This window comes from Mobula hypostoma, chromosome 17, assembly GCF_963921235.1.
Source record: "Mobula hypostoma chromosome 17, sMobHyp1.1, whole genome shotgun sequence".
Lineage (NCBI taxonomy): Eukaryota > Metazoa > Chordata > Chondrichthyes > Myliobatiformes > Myliobatidae > Mobula > Mobula hypostoma.
This window is the reverse complement of record NC_086113.1, coordinates 42850466-42871172: the sequence shown is the minus strand read 5'-3', so window position 1 is coordinate 42871172 and position 20707 is coordinate 42850466. Positions and strand designations below refer to the sequence as shown.

General features: G+C 40.1%; 1 protein-coding gene across 1 annotated transcript in view; it reads right to left on the bottom strand.

Annotated features, from left to right (window-relative positions):
- Window positions 1-20707, bottom strand: part of LOC134357727 (genetic suppressor element 1-like) — a 277583-nt gene that overhangs the window by 12808 nt on the left and 244068 nt on the right. Inside the window, exons 12-13 of the mRNA XM_063069351.1 lie at window positions 14904-15263; window positions 12201-12404 (exon numbers count right to left, since the gene is read on the bottom strand). Coding sequence (XP_062925421.1) covers window positions 12201-12404; window positions 14904-15263 — 564 coding nt within the window. The remainder of the gene's footprint in view (window positions 1-12200; window positions 12405-14903; window positions 15264-20707) is intronic.

The following is a 20707-nucleotide window of genomic DNA, read 5'->3' as shown; positions in this document are numbered from 1 at the left end:
ATGAATGATAGTTTTAGATAGTGAATGAGGTCTTCAAAGTTGATACATCTTTAATTGTCTGCGTTCAACAATCTGCCAATGTCATAAAATACACTATAAAATTAAAACTATTAACCTGAGGTCAGCAACTGAAGGTGGATGCATTAAGATAACTGTGCTGCTCCAAAGAGTGCTATATGAGGTCATTCTTACCCTCAGTTATTAGGCTCTATAATGAGTCAATCTATAGCTGGGGAAGTGATGACCCCCCTCCTGCTAGACTGTTTGAGGTAACTTATTTTTTATTCTTTCTTACTTCTCTTCTAATATTTGTATATCTGCGCACTTGTAATGCTACTGTGACACTGTAATTTCCTTTGGGATCAAGAAACCAACTCTGTCCATGAGCACATCAACAAATGTGTAGATAGAGTGACACGTCAAAAACAAATAAAACCTTGCCCCAATCAGAAACCATAGATGAACAGAGAGGTTCGCCTCCTTCTCAAAGCCAGAGATTCAGCCTTCAGGTCTGGAGACCGGGAGGCTTACAGCTCAGCCAGGGCCAACCTGAGGAGGGGAATCTCTCAGGTTAAACACGCAAACAGAGGATCGAGGAGCATTTCAACCCCCAGGGCGTGTGGCACGGCATACAGATTATTAAAGACTTCAATCCACCGAATACTGTGCCCCCTTCCAGCTCTGTTTCCCTCCCTGATGAGCTCAATTACTTTCATGCTCGCTTTGACCGAGAGAACAAGGAGGTCACCCTCAAAGCGCATCTCCCACCTGGTGAACGGCCTCTCTCACTTTCCGCCTCCGGTCTTTACGCCACCCTGAGCAGGGTGAATGTACGGAAGGCAGCTGGTCTGGATGGAATACCTGGCCATGTGCTCAGAGTCTGTGCAGGGCAGTTGGCCAGGGTCTTCATGGACATTTTCAATCCGTCCCTGGCACAGGCAGTTGTCCCCACAAGCTTCAAGATCGTCACCATTGTGCCAGTGCTGAAGCATTCAACTGCCATGGGCCTGAATGACTTCTTCCCAGTTGCACTCACCCCCATCATTGCAAAGTGCTTTGAGAGACTGGTTCTATCACATCTGAAATCCTGTCTGCCCACTACCCTGGACCCCCTTCAATTTGCCTATCGCACCAACAGGTCTACAGAGGACGTCATCTCCACGGCACTTCACTCTGCCCTGACCCACCTGGGCAGCCCCAACTCTTACGTCAGAATGCAGTTCATTGACTTTAGTTCGGCATTCAATACTGAGATCGCCTCCAAGTTGATCGCCAAACTTCGCCAGCTTGATATCAACTCATCCCTCTGCAATTGGACCTTGGACTTTCTGTTAAGTTAGACAACCTTTCCTCCTCCTTTCTCACCCTGAACACCGGCGTGCCTCAAGGCTGTGTGCTGAGCCCTCTTCTATACTCCCTTTTCACCTATGACTGCGTTCCTGTACATGGTTCTAACTCCATAATCAAGTTCGCAGACGACACCACGGTGGTTGGCCTGATCAGAAGGGATGACGAGATGGCCTACAGGAACGAGGTCCAGCACCTGGCCGCGTAGTGTGCCAATAACAACCTGGCCTTAACACCCAGAAGACCAAGGAGATCATTGTGGACTTCAGGCATGCTAGGAGCCTCATGTCCCCATCTACATCAACAGAGCTGTAGTGGAGCGTGTATCAGCTTCAAATTCCTTGGTGTCCACATTTCCGATGATCTCACCTGGTCCTTGAACTCCTCCATCCTGATCAAAAAGGTGCAACAGCGCCTTTATTTCCTGCGGAGCATCAAGAAAGCTTATCTCTGTCGCAGGATACTGGGGGACTTTTACCGCTGTACCATTGAGAGCACACTGACCAACTGCATCTCAGTGTGGTATGGCAATTGTCCCGTATCGGACTGCAAAGCACTCCAGCAGGTGGTGAAAACTGCCCAGCGGATTATCGGCACCCAATTGCTCACCATTGAGAACATCTCCCATAAACGCTGCCTGGGCAGGGCGAAAAGCATTATCAAGGATGCATCTCACCCTAACCATGGATTTTTTACTCTCCTCCCATCTGGTAGGCGCTACAGGAGCCTCCGCTCCCACACCAGCAGGCTCAGGAAGAGCTTCTTCCCTGAGGCTATGACCCTGCTGAACCTCACATCACAGCGCTAAGCAGTACTGTACCCATATTGGACTGTCTCAGTACTTTTATATTTGTATGCTGTAGCACTTACTTTTTATTCGCAGTTATTTTGTAAATAATACTATTCTTTTGCATTTCTGGTCAGATTTCATTGGCTTTGTATCTGTACTCGGCACAATGACAATAAAGTTGAATCTAATCTAATCAGAAGTATCTTTCTATTGAAATAAACTGTAGAAGCTACTGACCTAATCAGGAATGAACTGACTATGAACAGAGCAGAACATTGCTGTTGTCAATGAGTGACAACAGAAGAAGCAGCGAAACTTAGCCTAGTGTCTAAACATGAGAGTGTAGCTAACTGCTTAACTATACCTTGGAGTAGAATAGGATTTCTGTTAACTGCTTATTAAAGAAATATCTAATTATGTTTTTGTGGTCTTGTGCCGAATAAAGTAACATGTTGACTGATATGCAAACATGAGGAAATCTGCAGGTGCTGGAAATTCAAGCGACACACACAAAAAATGCTGGTGAACGCAGCAGGCCAGGCAGCATCTATAGGAAGAGGTACAGTCGACGTTTTGGGCTGAGACTCTTCGTCGGGACTAACTGAAAGAAGAGATAGTTGACTGATACCCAGGTTGACCACCAATTTATCGGAAACTGATGTTACTTTTAATTTGGATGAAATTACGAGATGTAGTTTACTGGGTGGCCACCAGATGGCACTGTCTGTAATGCATGCAGCGCCATCTGAGGCGAGACTCATTTTGACAAAAGCACAATATTTTTATTATTTACATTGCACGTGTTGGTGATAGTCCCAATATTTTGTTCTTACTTTTGCTTATTTTACATAATTTTAACCCTAGCTATGACTTCTAAGATATGTGTAAGTACTGGTTGCGGTGTCAAGTGTATACTTCAGTCCATATCGATACAAGAGAAGGTTGAAGTGTTGAAAAAACTGGACTGAGGTGTTTCTCTGCGTTAGCTGTGTGACTTACTGTATATGGCATTGGTTCATGATATAAAGCACCAAAGAGGAAAAAAATGCAATTCTATGCAAACAGTGATTCGCTAATGCAAATGAACATTAGAAAAACTATGAAAGTTGGTAAGCGTACTGAGCATGATCGAGTGATGATTGAATGGTTTCACCAGCGTCAGAGTGATGGAGTTGATTTCTCAGGCAGTTATGGTAATGAACCAAGCTACGTTGTTCCATAAGTTAGAACATGCTTGCGACTATAGTGAAGGATGGCTTCAAAAGTTTAAGAAGCCCCGTGAAATTTGGATTTGCATAAAGTGTGTGGAGAAAAACAGTCTGCAAACCATGAAGGAGCTGCCAAGTATGTGGACAAATTTGCGAAGTTCATATTTGCGAAGTTCAAATTTGCGAACCTCAGTCCTGAGTGGGTGTATAATACAGATGAAACTGCATTATACTGGTGGTGCACACCTAGAAAATCATTAGCAACAGAAGACGAAGAAGATCCCACAAGATTCAAACGATCTAAGGACAGAGTTACCATTTTAGGGTGCTCCAACACAGCAGGTACTTACAGATGTAAACCATTAGTGATAAGAAGAAGTAAATGCCCTAATGCCTTGAAAGGTGTTAAAATTTACCCGGTAACATATGAGCAAATAAAAATGGCTGGATGACCACCAATGCTATAAACAAGAGAAAATCTGCAGATGCTGGAAACCAGAGTGTAACGCTCAGTTATATTGGCTTGTATATGTCTAGGGGAAATCCCACCCAGCACCTGCCTCAATGCTTCCCACGGAGTTGGTTGCTGCCCGAATCAATCCCAAACATCAATCATCAGCCAGCATACCCAATACGTTTTACCAAGTACACTTTATAGATATTACTAAGTCTATGACATTAATATAAATTCGATACAGAAAAGGAAGTAATGAAAAAAAGGCGCCAAGACTTATCAAAGTCCAAGTTCTTCGCGCGCAACCGTTGGAGCTCAATCGATTCCCGATGACCACCCAGATCCTGTCGACTCACGGCTCGGGACGACCCGAAGTGATCGACCAGAGCCCTTCCGCATGTCTGCCGTCCTCCACGTCTCTCCTCCGACTCCCCGCCAAAAACCCCATCCCCAGTCATGTGAGACAGCATTATCATCCAAAAACAAAACGATACATGAACACCCATTGGTTAATAGCACCCTGCTCTGTATTAACCCAAGCAACTGTCTAGCTAGAGACTTTCTCAGCATTAAACATAACAAAGAAGCATTCCTAAGTCTAACATAACAAAGAAGCCATTTTAAATTTAACATACAAAAAAGAAAGACCCCGTACACGAGCAACACACACAAAATGGTGGAGGAACTCAGTAGGTCAGGCAGCACCTATAGAAAAAAGTACAATTGACGTTTTGGGCCGAAACCCTTTGGCAGGACTGGAGAAAAAATGCTGAGGAGTAGGTTTGAAAGGTGGGGTGGGGGAGAGAAACGGCAGGAGATAAGTGAAACTAGGAGGGGGAGGGATGAAGCAAAGAGCTTGGAAGTTGATTGGGGAAAGAGACAGAAGGCCGTGGAAGAAAGAAGGGGCGGGGGAGGAGTACCAAAGGGAGGCAATGGACAGGCAAGGAGATAAGGTGAGGGAGGGACAAGGGGATGGGAAATGGTGAAGGTGGGGATGGAGGCATTACTGGAAATTTGAGAAATTGATGTTCATGCCATTAGGTTAGAGGCTACCCAAACGGAATATAAGGTGTTGCTCCTCTAACCTAAGCGTGGCCTTATCCCGACAGTGGAGGAGGCCATTAGTGGACATATTGGAATGAGAATGGGAAGTGAAATTAAAATGGGTGACCACTGGGAGATCCCGTTTGTTCTGGCAGACGGAGCATAGATGCTCGGTGAAGCAGTCTCCCAATCTACGTTGGGTCTCACTGATAAACAAGGGGCCACACCGGGAGCACCGAACACAGTATATGACCCCAACAGACTCAAAGGTGAAGTGTCGCCTCACCTGGAAGGACTGTTTGGGGCCCTGAATGGTAGTGAGGGCGGTCTAGGGGCAGGTGAACCAACATTATGTTAAAGTAGTTTGAAAAATATTTAGTGCCAAAAGCCAGAGCACAATACACATCCGTAAGGCTACCCGAAGATTGCAAAATTCTTCTTATTTTGGATAACTGTTCAGCTCACCCCAAAGCTGAACTCCTGTGTAAGAATAATGTTTTTCCAGTCTATTTACTACCAAACTGTACATCGCTTATCCAACCCCAAGACCAAGGTATACTGTACTGCACTCTCTAAAGGCCCAGTATCACTTGCTTTTCATGAAACATCTGTTAGATGAGGTGAATGCCGACAATTCTGTACAGACGTTTATTAAAGAAGTTAACATGCCGGATGTTTTTTGGTTCATTGCTCAAGGGTGGGAGAAGGTAGAACCTTCAACACTAAAGAATGGCTGGTGTAAGCTGTGGCCTGCCTTGATGTTTGATAATGCACCTGTAGGAGAACTTGATGAAGGTTTTACAGGATTTTGTGTACCAAAGGGGAAAGTAGTTGTTCATGAATTTGCTTGCCTATGTATAAAGTTTTACAGGTCCTGCTTTCAAAGATATAGCAAGTAATCTTAATGAAGAAAATCTATGTAAATGAATGATTGTCGATAATGAAACACCAGCTGTGCATCACCTTACAGACTGGGAAATTATAGACAGTGTTCTGAATGCTGATAAAAATACTGCAAGGGATGAAGATGGCAGTGATGATGATGAAACAGAAAAAAACTGAAAGATTTACTCTTGACAAGTTAACTGAGTTATTGGGTGATTTAATCAAAGGGTTAGAGAAATGTACCTTCATGATGGAACAACAGCTAATGAATTTTTATTTGATGCAAGAAAAATTACACAAGGAGAGATCTAAACACATGAAACAACTTTGTCTAGATAAAAAGATAATCAAGAAGCAACATTCTATGTAAGCATTTTTGTTTAATTAATAATCCTTTTAAAGTTCCTGCAGTCCATTTTTGCCATTATTATTGTGTGATCTCTTTTAATCTGGCAAGGCTCAGGAACCAAGGGTTACGGAAAATCAGTGGTCAACCTGGTACTTCATAGATTTCTTAGAACCATAACTAAAGTTTTAAAACATTAGGGAAGAAAAGGAGGTTGCAGAATTGACAAGGACGGAGGGAAAAAATATGACTTATTTGAAATGTGACAGAATGATAGCAGTTGTGAAAAGATGCGAAGAGAGGGAAAAAATAGTTCACAATATTAGCTAGCAGAGCAACCCAGATGGATATACAGTTCATCTGAGAGAAGATGAACTAGGAGAGTCTATAAATGCAAAAAGGAAAGTAATTGGAAAAAGATGGAAGTTCATGGCTAGGACTCAAACATGTTTAACTTCTAACCAAATTTGCTTTGGTGTGCAAGGTAAAGAAATGAGATCAAGAAAGCCAATTAAATAAATTTTAATGATTCCTAAACAGTAATTACATTTCCTTCATTAAAAACAGAAACTATTGAAAACACTTAGTTCCTGAAATGTTAAATTTGTTTCTCTCTGTGGAGGTACAATCTGACATGAGTGTTTCCAGCATTCCCTGCATCCTCTGCTTTTACCCCCCCATCTTTCCCTTTCTTCTTTTTCCCAGAGTTCTAATGAAAGGTCATTGACCTGTGGCATTAACTCTGTATCTCTTTCCACAGATGCTAATTGACTTGTGCTTTCCTTTCAGATTTCTGGCTACTGCAGTTTCTTCTACCGATAAATTTCTGTGCTGTTAATGCATGGTAATCAAACACAATTTATACTTTGATATCATGTTTTGTGCGTAATGAACAAAAATGAAGAACACAATTCCAGGTAGAAATGGGATGAAAAACCAGAGGCATGCATGATAATGTTATTGGTGAAATTGTTTTCACTCTTGAGGATAATTTTCTGAATCTTGTCCAGTATTTAAATAGGCAAATACTGTTATGGTAAAAGAATATTATCCCATCCAAGGAAATCACTTTCAATAATAAATACATTTTCAAGTAGATTGTAAAGTAGGATTGCTTCAATTCCTGTTGATTTTTACACAAAGCACCAGCATGAAGGGCCTCGCTTATGTTTGCTTTAAAATCAGGGAAACATGCTTTTAAATCAAGGAACAGATTAACCAATGTAGCTTCCAAAATCAGTACATATTGATATGATATATTGGCTTTGTTGCTATTTCTATTTAATTGCATTTATAGATACCAAAAGAAAGCAAATGATGATGCATTTTATTAACTAAAGCTTTTAAGTAATTGAAATTAATAGATTATGCTGAACTTCATTCAGAATACACCTGAACTGAAACAAAGATAAAAACTAAAAATTTTAAGCCTTATACAGTATATGCTTCAAAACTGCGATAATGTTAATTATTATAGTAATCCAAAAATACCACAGATGGTGGAAGTCTGAAATAAAACATAAAGTGCTATAAATGCTTATTAGGTCAGTAGTATCTGGAGAGAGAGAACCAGTTAATCTTTCAGGTCAATGATCTTCCTATTTATTTGCTTTATGTTTCTTTGTTTATATAAAAAGTGCTGAGGTGGATTGGGAGAAAATGAGTAATTTTCTGGGTGAAAACAGGAGAGAAGACTTTTGGCTAAAGAAATGGCATGAATGCAGAGGGACAAATGAAGAGCTCAGCAATTGAATTTCAATTAAGTGATGTCAAAGGGGATGAAGTTGGAGTCTGATTGTTCATGGGGAAGCGTCATAAAGAAGGTGAACACATGGCACTGGGTGAGATTGGGAGGAGAGATGGGATCATGATGAAATGAAGAGGAACAAAGATTCAGGAGTGTTGTTGAAACTTGTGATTTCTGGCACCTAAAAATAATAATAAACTGCCTCTTGTTACAGTATCAGATGGAGGAAACAATGAAAGGCGTTTGAGGACTAGGACAGTTTGAAAAAGAATGAGGCAGTGTTGCTGAAGAGAGGGGTTAAGAGCATGTTTGATTGCAGACCTCAGGATTGACTATTCAGCAATTTGAGAAGCACCTGAAAAACTGAAAGATATTGGAATTATATACATCCAAAATGTGAAGGGAGAAATGTGAATCTGAATCCATATGGAATAAGGCAGAAGTGGAGATATTTCCTAAGGAAGGAATATGGCTAATGGAAACAACAGAAATTCTGCAGATGCTGGAAATTCAAGCAACACACATAAAAGTTGCTGGTGAACGCAGCAGGCCAGGCAGCATCTCTAGGAGAAGGTGCAGTCGACGTTTCAGGCCGAGACCCTTCGTCAGGACTAACTGAAGGAAGAGTGAGTAAGGGATTTGAAAGTTGGAGGGGGAGGGGGAGATCCAAAATGATAGGAAAAGACAGGAGGGGGAGGGATGGAGCCAAGAGCTGGACAGGTGATAGGCAAAAGGGATACGAGAGGATCATGGGACAGGAGATCTGGGAAGAAACACAAGGAGGGCTGGGGGGGGGGACCCAGAGGATGGGCAAGGGGTATATTTAGAGGGACAGAGGGAGAAAAAGGAGAGTGAGAGAAAGAATGTGTGTATAAAAATAAGTAACAGATGGGGTACGAGGAGGAGGTGGGGCATTAGCGGAAGTTAGAGAAGTCGATGTTCATGCCATCAGGTTGGAGGCTACCCAGACGGAATATAAGTGTTGTTCCTCCAACCTGAATGTGGCTTCATCTTTACAGTAGAGGAGGCCGTGGATAAACATGTCAGAATGGGAATGGGATGTGGAATTAAAATGTGTGGCCACTGGGAGATTCTGGTTTCTCTGGCGGACAGAGCGTAGGTGTTCAGCAAAGCGGTCTCCCAGTCTGCGTTGGGTCTCGCCAATATATAAAAGTCACATCAGGAGCACCGGACGCAGTATATCACCCCAGCCGACTCACAGGTGAAGTGTTGCCTCACCTGGAAGGACTGTTTGGGGCCCTGAATGATGGTAAGGGAGGAAGTGTAAGAGCATGTGTAGCACTTGTTCCGCTTACATGGATAAGTGCCAGGACGGAGATCAGTGGGGAGGGATGGGGGGGACGAATGGAGAAGGGAGTCGCGTAGGGTGCGATCCCTGCAGAATGCAGAAAGGGGGGGGAGGGAAAGATGTGCTTAGTGGTGGGATCCTGTCGGAGGTGGCGGAAGTCACGGAGAATAATATGTTGGACCCGGAGGCTGGTGGGGTGGTAGGTGAGGGCCAGGGGAACCCTATTCCTAGTGGGGTGGCGGGAGGATGGAGTGAGAGCAGATGTACGTGAAATGGGGGAGATGCGTTTAAGAGCAGAGTTGATAGTGGAGGAAGGGAAGCCCCTTTCTTTAAAAATGGAAGACATCTCCCTCGTCCTAGAATGAAAAGCCTCATCCTGAGAGCAGATGCGGCAGAGACAGAGGAATTGCGAGAAGGGGATGGCGTTTTTGCAAGAGACAGGGTGAGAAGAAGAATAATCCAGATAGCTGTGAGAGTCAGTAGGCTTATAGTAGACGTCAGTGGATAAGCTGTCTCCAGAGACAGAGACAGAAAGATCTAGAAAGGGGAGGGAGGTGTCGGAAATGGACCAGGTAAACTTGAGGGCAGGGTGAAAGTTGGAGGCAAAGTTAATAAAGTCAACGAGTTCTGCATGCGTGCAGGAAGCAGCACCAATGCAGTCGTCGATGTAGCGAAGGAAAAGTGGGGGACAGATACCAGAATAGGCACAGAACATAGATTGTTCCACAAAGCCCACAAAAAGGCAGGCATAGCTAGGACCCATACGGGTGCCCATAGCTACACCTTTAGTTTGGAGGAAGTGGGAGGAGCCAAAGGAGAAATTATTAAGAGTAATATTAATATGGCTAATGGAGTGTATTTTGCCAGATATATGATCTATGAAATGAAAGGAAATAGGAAGCAATGAGCAAGGCAAAAGAACTAAACAAAATCCCTTCAGAATGAAAAGCGACTTCCTTACTGTATATATTTCTGGAAGAGAATAGGCAGTGAATTAACCAATAATCCAGGAGCGAAATACTGCAGATGATGGAAATTTGAAATAAATTAGCAAGTGCTATATATAAGACAATCCCTGGACAATGAATGTGTTTTGTTTTGATAGAAGTCTGTAAGCTGACATTATCTGTCAGAAAATAAACACAAATCACTCAATATGGTAACCATATCTTCAAGCATTATAATGAATGGTATCAAAGCACATAAGACTGATAAGAAAGAACAAATACTAAAATTGAATGGAAAGGAAACTAGCTCTGCCGATCGTAGGAACAAAATTATGTATGCATGTTGGACTGTTGAATGCAATAATATTATGAGAGCTCATTCATAAGCTGTTCTTAACCTAGGTGTAATTCCTTAGTCAGTAGTTCAGTCACCTGTGAAAACAGAACCAGAGTTAACATTTCAGGCCAGTAAGGTCAGTAAGCTGAAATGTTAATACTTTTGCTGTAGATGCTGAGTGACCTGTTAAAATCACCACCGCTTTTATTTCCATGTTAAGGTATATATTATTTATTAACAAAGTACCAGAAAAAAGTAGGATTTCAAGAGGTTAAATGCAGCTCTTCTCTGGTATTTTAAATATGTGGATATTACACCCCTTGTGGATCATTGACATAATTGGAAACAGAAAAGTGAACTTCTGCAGCACTGCTTAAGTGCTTCCAATGCCATTAATCATCCTTCTATTTCTACAGGCTGTCAACTGAGCTCACATCTAATTATTTAAAGATTAGATGAATTAGCATTTTGAACACAGAAATTCATTTTGTTCCTCAACAAAAGACAAACTTTGACACTGCTTATCATTCTTTCACTACCTCTCAAGTTGAAAGATTGAACAGGTTAGTGGATTTCTTGCTTCCTTTGTAGGCTTACATTGCTCCTCGTATGAGGCAGCATTTTGAAAATATCTGGTATTTCATGCCTGTCAAACATGGATTATAAATGATTTTCTCTTCCACTAGGATCAAACATACAGAATTTAATTCACAAGATGAATGGAATGGACCAGCACCAGGCACTGACCATTTCATTATTTTTCCTTGGTGAACCTCCAAATATTTCTGAACGAATGCACACTGTATCCTTAAATGATAGCACTTGCATTGTTGTCACTTCCAACTACTCTGCTAAATTTCTAAGCAAAACTGCTGAGATGTTGCAATCAGACTGGGACTGAAGTCTCTTGAAAACCATGCTCAGAAGTCCATCTCCCATCATTATGTAGTAACATATTATATACAGTAGTAGCATCATTGCGTAGTCTACCTCTGAAATTCATGACATTGATTTAAGAAGGTAAAGAACAGCAATTTTTTCATCTTTTTTAAAATTTATCTATGGATGATGAATTTTCAGGTAGCATTCTTTCGCAGAGATCCATGAGTCAGAGTCAGAGGTCATGAGCCCCTATCGAATGCAGCAAGCCCAGTGGAAGTCAAAACTTGAGACCATGATAGTTCAATGTACAAATCCTAGAAGAAGTCACTCAGTGGATCCCAGGTGAGTCACCCATGTCAGAAGGTGTGAAGTGGACTAACTCTAGGGCTGAGCTGGCTAACACTCGGAATGTGAGAAAGGAACAAAATCCAGAGAAGGGGTTGGCTTGCAGAAGTTTGTAGCTAAAGCAGCATCCCAAACACCAAACATTTTTCAGGGTTTTGTTTTCTCAATTAACCACAGATGTACTGTCAGAGAGGTCAGGTTTGGCAAAGGTGGTGCATGAGTGATAGATGCACTTTGTTGCTGTTATCATTGGATCCTGTTTTCCAGTTTATGAATGGACTGTTACCTGGAACATACACCTGGACCATCCATCCAAAGATAGTAGATGCCGTTCTGTCTATTTAAATTGGTGTTAAGTAACCCATTATTATTTTCATCTATAATAATCTCTCTTCTGTGAGAAGGAGTGAGCTAAATCTGATTCTATTGTGCTATAATTTCCAGAAAAAATGCATCATTTTAATTTCACATAAAACAGAACTTAACTTTGGATATGACACACAATTGCACACGAACTAGTTGGACAAGTTGATTAATTTAGTATCTTCTCTCATCTTACCTTCAAAGTATTCTTGGTAGGCTTCAAGAACAGCTGTTACACCTTTCCATTTTAGCTGTTGATCTACTTCTTCCTCACTGTCTAGTCCATCAGGCTGAGGGCCAACTTGTCTGCTCTGATGCAACATCTGAAATACTTGCTCTTTTAGTTTGTCACACAATGATGAACTCTGAACCAATGAGCTGTCACTGTGCTGAACAACCACTATAAAATTAACACACAAAATGACAATTCAGTTATCAGAATGCTACATTTTGCAAATGTTAAATTTGGTTAACATAATGTTACACTTTGAAGAGAAATGAGTCTAAATTCAAAATCATAATTAACATGGACTCAGGTTCTGAGTGAGAGAGAAATGACAACAGAGGAATAATCCTCAGTCTAATAATCAATAACTTTTTTTTAGAAATGGACCTAAATGAGTGAAATATGCATCTGTTTAAACTGCTATGTAAGCACATGGTTGAATCATTTAAAGCTAGCCCGCGTTACTTTGCTCTGACTTCAAAACTTTTGCATAATCTTGTTGCACACAGCTAGGGGTGCATCAGAACTAGGTTTTCTCTTAGAGATCAGCATCACTGGGAGAAAAGAGAAAAATGACACACAGCAGAACACATCAAAGAAGAAGGATGAAGATGGTAAGACCACACCCATTAGGATTTTCAGGAGATCCATACTGAAGAAGAATACAGTATATGAGACTCCTTCATTTCAGTAAAGGCACACCTGACAGTCAAAGCAGATAAAACAGCAATCTTAGAGATGATGAGGACAGCATGGTTAGAAGATATGAAAATGTCCATGGGCACCATGACTTGATGATCTTCTACATAGGAATGTGGATAGAGGAAGGCTTAATGGAAGCTTGTGTAAATATCAGATAAGATTTACTGGGATATGGAGGAAAAAAATAAACGGTTTGGGATTCTTCTCAATGGAATTTGAAGATTGAGAGACACAATCTAATTTTTTAAGATTACAAGATAGAAGTCACCTTGAGCTTCCAGTTCCATATTATTAATTCTCTATCAGACTCCCATTCCTACATTACTTGACTGAGGAAAAGTACATAATTTTGTGTCTGGACATAACTGCAACCTTTTGTGTCCCACAATTTCAAATAACTTGCTTTTTCTGTTTTGTTTCAGAAATGGCCAATTTTTTGTAAGGTTATCCATCTGTGCTGTTAACTCCATGTCTGTGGAGAGAGGTAATCTACCTGATCTCCTGTTTGCCTGTATTTTCAATGTTTTCAGGTCTCAGCATCAGCTCAGACTTGCATTTTACAGGTTTCTCACTCTCTGACTGACTTTATTAATCTATCCACCAAATTACACTGGTAAACAATGGAACTACTTCAGCAATCCTGACCTCACCCTATTGGATGTGTTACCTTTGCCCTATCTATCACCCCAATGTCCATCTCTCTGTTCCTTAAAAGGAACTCACTAACTTATTTTCTTACTTTCCTAGTTTTGACAAAAGGTATTTGACTAGAAACATTAATTATTTTTCTCTTTCCACAAGTGCTTCATGACCCACTTAGTATTTCTAGCAATTTTTGTTTTCAATTCAGATTTTCAGCATCAGCAGATTTTCCTTTTCTATTTCAGAGTTGGGGTTTTGGCTCTTGAAGTCATAATGATGTTTACAGATGACTGAAAGGCCAGAAATGGGGAAGGGTATTTATCAGAGGGTTGCAAGGCTGAAGAAGATTAGAAGATATGGAGCACTGAATCCATAAAGGAATTTGAAACCAAGGATGATAATTTTAAAATTTAGGCATATTAACTAAGCCAGTGTAGACCAGATACTAAAGATGATGGGTAAGTGAGGAGTGTGAATTAGGAAAAGAGGAGCAAGTTTTTGGAAGGTAGGACAGCCGCTATGCTTTGGGATAGTTTGTATAGCAATAAAGACATGGGTGAGGATTTCAGCAGCAGATGAATGGATGGAGGGATAGAATCAAGTGATATTGGAGTGGTGGAAGAAGGTGGCATGAATGATAATGTAGATGCATGACTGGATGTTCAAATGCAACTCTGCATTTATGAAGAGTCAAATTCAGTTTTAGACAATTGCCAGCAGCAAACAGAATAGGGAGTTGGGGACCAGGGATCTTAGACTTGGTTTTGATCCTTGTAGATTTAGTATTTTAAAAATGATTTCCCTCACTATTTTCTTAGCCTTCCAATGCCACATATCATTCATGCCTAAGGCAAAATAGTGATCGGAGTACATCACACAAATTAGAATTCAGATGTTAATATGTTTGTATTAAATTTAATTTTGCACTCATTAATAAATTCTACTAAAAGCTCTGACCAGTGCTGGTGACTTACTGTTGCCAGAATTTGACAATTTCACTGCCTCCAGTATTTTTAATGCAAATTGCACAACTTTATCCCCAATCTCTGGAAACACGTTTTCTATAGAATATCATCCAACAGTTTTCACAGACCACCTGCATATTGATAATGGTGGCTGACTCAGCTCATTTTATATGGTGTTTCTTGTTGCCTAATAGTGGAATGTGACTGATAATGGTTGTTATATTTTAAAGGCTGAAGGTGGATGTTGCTGGAACCCAGAGAAAGACTAATGAAGGCATAAGGAAGGGCTGTAACTTTTAAGTAAGCAAAGAAATAAAGAAAAACTAAAAATGCTATGCTTAAAAAGGATCTGTTATGTCATTACCGTTTGGTTGATCTGAAGCCTGTTGTTTAGTGCTTTCCAATTTAGACTCCTGGAACTCCTGAAAAAATGTATCCAGTTTGAATTTTTTATTCTGGTCATTTACTGTCCCAGATGGTTTGGCCTCATCACTTGAGGTGCTGCCAGAATCTGCAGCTCCCAGCTTGTCAGATTTGTTCCCATTTACGTTGCTTGTGTGATCTTTTGACATAAGCTCTGATGCTTCTGGTGTGAGCAGTGGCCTGTATTGCTCTGCCTGAGGCTGAGCTGGCAGCTCTTCCTGACAGCAAGCAGTTGGATTGCTGTCAGGTGGAATGACTGAGAGATGACTGACGTTAGCCACATCTGGATAGCCAGGTGAATCTGCAAAATATAACAGATAATCTTTTTGCTTTTGAACATCTTTATGAAAGTTCAAGTTCCTAGATGTAAATATACTAACAGCAACATTATTCACATGTGGTGATATTCTATTATTCTATATTGAATAGTTGAGCTGGTGAGTTTAAAGCGAACTTGACATAACATCCGAAATGAGTGCTTGTAGGCATCAGTTGTGATGCTAGAAATGAAAACCAAGCTGAATCGATTTATTATAAGATCAGATGGTTGGCCCATGTATTTTATGTTCTCACTGAAAATTTAGCACTACTCACTTTAGTTAAGGTTAATTCAAATTGCCTGCATCCCATCAAAATTTCTCCACATGAGTGACTGCAGAAACAAAATTACATTTACTATGCACAGCTGGGGAGCTGCCTCATGATGTAGGGATTCCAGATTGTCTGAATAATTCAATTGACTCAGGGGAGTTTTAACTTCTCAACACACATAATGGTGTCACCAGTGGGCAGTAGCCCTGACAGTTTGGCAGTGCATTTGTTATAGAAAAATTAACTCATCTGCTTCATCAAAATGTTAGCTTTGCATTTCCTGACCAATCCGTCTAGGGAGGTGAGATAGCAGAATGCAATGCTTGGTTTCAGCATGAGTACTCAAAGACACATTTCAGTCATTACATTGTATGGATTCTGAAGCTACCCCTATTATAAAGGAAGATACGTAGATACAACAAAGTTGCCCTCAATTCATTGATGCCTTGCTGGTTGTAATATTAGGTGATAGAAGGACATCAAGGGAGATCATATTCCTTATTGGCAGGAGGGAGAAACTGGCTGCCCACACCAAGAATGCATGGCTACAGGTGGATACAGCAGGAATATGATTCATTTCTCCTGGACTCAGTGTTGCAAACTGTTTAATATCCTTAGTGGATCAGAAAAGTCATTAGGCACAGTGGCATGTTTACCAATATTCTGATGTGCCTATCAGTCCAAGCACTACAGTCTGTTCTTTTATGTCAAGTCCAGCAGCAACCAATATTTATGCTCAGCTGCCCTTGGTGATTATTGGGGATGGTGCCAGATGACAGGCTATTTTCAGTGCCAGTGCAAGAAATTAAGTGCAAACACTGAAAAGAGATTGGAAGGGCCTACCCTGGGCAGGAGTGACATGAACTTGTAGGTTTTTAGACTAATGTTTGGACCATGGAAAAACAGATGAAGCTTCAAAGGCTATGACCAATGAATCACCAACAATTTGCATACTGTGAGTACCATCCTTACAAGAGTAGCTGAAATCCTTGCCTTGCACAGGAGAGACCTGCAGCTCCTTGCCTGCAGGGAACTGAATAGGGCTTAATAAGTTTGTTACTGATGTAATAGATGCAAGCAGGGCCTTTAATCAATATCCTCCCCCCTTTTAATTGTCACCTTTCCTCTGTCAGAACCCCACATGCTATCTATCCTCCTAATAATTGGTTTTGCCACTGAATAGATGCTGTTGGGTCTTCACAAGCCCTAAAATCCCAAGGTGTTCAGCATGGGGATCTTGACAGCTGTCTCTACCTCTCCTGAGCCACAGGGCTTTACTATATATAGGATTCCCAGAAAGGAAAAAAGATACAAGTTGCTAATTGCATAAGTTCCATTTCTTGTAATCAGATAAAAACAATTAGTTGACACAACTTTGTGGTCAATTGCAATACATTCCTTGATTGGAAAATGCACAGATAGGTGTGAGACCAGTTTTAGTCTGTGGAAGAAGCTGAGGCAAAGGAAGGTTTTCACTTTGATGTATTGTGGTCCATTGGCAACCACCTGAATGATGTGAGCTGCTGTTACTTCTTCTTCCTCCACGTTCTGCTGCTTCTCTTTGAATATATTTAAAGGAGAAGTAGACAGGCACTTTAAAACAAGATGGTGAAGCTTTCTGAGATTAGAGAGGAATGCAGAATTGAAGTTATAATCAGATCAGTCTTATCCTTGTTAAAGTAAAGGGGCTTGAGGAGCTAGATAGCTCAATCTTGCTTGTAATTCATGTTTATATGTATGTTCCTTGTTCAATGGACATGCGTCTTCCCCAACAGACTGCAAGATTTTACAGTTTGCAGAGCAAATCTGTAATATTTTGAGATACCCTGCCTGACTCACATTAAATTCTTCCAAAATACTTAAGGCATCTAAGCCATAATTTTGACATTCCAGTGGATTACTGTTTAACAATTCCAGTGGAAAAGTTACTTTGATTATAGTGGTCATGTGTGTCTTTGCCTGACATCTTCAATGGATCATGTGCAATGTTTTCAGTGCATCACATTCAATTCCCAGCACTCCACTTGAATGATTGAATACATTGATGAGGAGGTATGTTCCAGTTCATATCTAGGGATGTTAAACAGCCCTGGAGAAATATTTTCCTGAGATCGTAGACCAATTGAGTGAGCTTTATAATTCCATATTGATACCAGAATGCCTCTGGCTCCACATGAGTAAAGTAAGCAACCCACTACAACTGTGGAAAAGCAACCAATGTCACTTAGCCATGTGCAGTGTTGTTTTGACAGATTTTTTTCTGTGCCCAGCTGGAGCACCCTGCAAACAACATATCCATGTGGAATATTGTATCTGTAAGCAGCTGAGGAGTAGGCAAAAATATAGTCTGAGCTTCCTGAACTATTGTCATTGGGATATATTGAGGAAATCGAGTCCTGCCTGTACAGTCGTGTGGACCTTTTGCCTGTGAGTAGCTCAGCACGACTGAGCCTCTGAACAGCAAGAATGACCAAAATTAGCACAAAAATTCATGTTTTTTCTTTGAAAAGTTGCTTAGAACTAAGAAAGGAATATGTGTGAAGGGAATATTTCACAAATTAGTTAAGAAAACCACTGTGAACCTGCAGTACTTATCTTCAGATCAACATATCAGTTCCTCAAGTCCATCGATGATCAATTTCTTATCACAATGGTTTCAACACAGACTTTCAATGAATTTGGGAAGCCAATGTTAACTTCACAAACTGCTTTAAACACACTTTTAATGAACCACTAATATATTTCCCACCTCATGTTTTCTGAGACTATGTGCTGATCCCAGTCTGATAGGTTTGGTGGAAACTGGAAGTAGGTGATTCTTTCTGTACTGGTGCTGTCTGACTTGCCGAGAATTTCCAGCATTTTCAGCTTTTCAGTCAGTTTTAAGTCTCTGAAATGCCATCATCTTTTGGATTTAATCAACCGCTAACTGCAACAGACTGAAGCAGAGTATTGACATAGGGAGGAATTGTGGTAAAAAATTTTAAATCAAAATATTGCTCAACAGGGAGGTGAATGCAATTTGGTGTGAATTTAGGAGCAGCACAGTTCTGGATGATCTTATATTTATGGCGAATAAAAACAAGAGAGTTGGGTTAGGTGCCTTTTGAACTACTCATATCTGGAGATAAATGGGATTAGGTGAGTGGAATTAATAGATTAAAAATAGACTAGACCAGTAGATCTGATAAGCAGAATATATAACCTTAGCTGAAGCCTCACTAGGCTTGATCCAGAGCTTGCAGTAATTTATAAAAACTACCATTTCTTTGGGAACTTTGGAAAAATGTCAGGATCATTCAAAATCATGTTTCTGGAATGCACAGCCTGTGTACCATGTCCTTAAGTTCAGACTGTATCTATGGATCTGAATTTAGACTGGAGGCAGGGTTTGATTGATGCAGAAGTGACAATTGGAGTTTATTGCCTGATGGAGCCCTGTAAATGTCCTGAGCAACATGAACAACAGCCCTTGCAATTATCACCATTTTATTATCATGACAAAAATCAAATCTGCCCTCATTTTATTTTCATATTAATCATTGAATTTACTAAAGATCATTAATAAAGAAACAAGTGAAATTATTAAAATGCTTTAAATCTACTCTATGAACTGCTATTTGCAATGACGGTATGACCTCTTCACAATGAGGCTCTCATTTTTTACTAACCAAATCGGACAGAGTAGCTTACAGCTCTTCTTGCATTAATCAACAGAATATAATTATCACAAATCTCTAAGACTACTCAGTGTGCTATATTAGTTTGCCTGCTTAGCTGCTAATCGCTCAGGGAAATCAAAAGTCATAACTTTATTAATCATCCTTACCAATCAAGACAAATACTCACTAACACACAGACATACAAGCACCAAGATTCCCATGCATACCTGTATATTAGTTTGTGGTTAAGTGTCTATTAAGTCAAAATCATATTAATCACATTGGATTTATTGAAAGCCAGCATCAACAGTTCACTGATAACTAACTCCATATAAATGAAGAACAAGTAAACACCAATGAGACCTCTCAAGCAAAACATTTTATACTGGATTCCAAAGAGTCTTTTATTGTGTCTGATGAAAATCAGTGAAAGCTTTCTCAATCAGTTGAAATAGTTAAGAGATGATTATAACAGCATACTGAAATGGTACAAAATGTTTTTTTTGGTCACTAATTTATAATGGGGATATTTTCAGACAATGACATATATTTTAATTTCATCTGCTCAAATATGTTAAATAACCTGGAAGTTAGAGTGTAATTTATGTGAAGCCATATTGTTTAACTATTGGAAATGATGCTGGGGCTCAGCAACTGCCCACTGTGAACCTCGCTTGGTATTAGCATTTAATTCCTTACAAGGTCCCCTTTTTGGTATTGGCAATTTTCTTTCTTACTAATAAACTTATTCACGAAAATTGAAAAGACAACTCAGTAGCAGGCAGGAATTCTCAGCACTCCAACACCATGGAGTGTTGAGCAAAGCATTAATGTTTCAAGTTTGACATCAGTTTCCATGATGGCAATTTTCTATGCTATAAATGATCATACCTCCAGTGAGTGAAAAGATTCTTTAAATGTATATGTTTCAATATCCTTGAAATTAATTTATCTTCAACCTCTAATTTTATCCAATTTAGTTCTCTCTTCACGATTTTCATTAGCTGAAATGATCATCTCTAGAAACTACCCCTAAGCATTTGCCTAATTGATCTTGAAACAGTCCAGAGAATGGATTTGTTCTTAATTCTGTGGAAGACGCTGATCTCTTCTCTCTTCTCAATTAGTTGAATACTTATCATATGATGAATTTCTGATGTGGCAGAAATTGGAGCAGAAATATCTCAATAAACATTTGAATACATAGTACCAGGTTAATAGGGTTGATGAGACAGAAAGCATAAATACGTGAATACCATAAAGTGTCTTGTGAACTGGCAGTACAATGCAACATATAGATGCTGGAAAAGCCCGTATGATTTGTTAGTTTCTGTTGAGAGTAATACCAATTTCTCACATAATTGATATTGTGCAGTTACTTTCCTTCTGTTGATTGTACTGAAATTGAGTACAAGACATTGACTTGTGATTTCAGACAAATTGCAAGCAAACACTACATACTCTGTGTAATAGGATATAAAGGAAACAAATA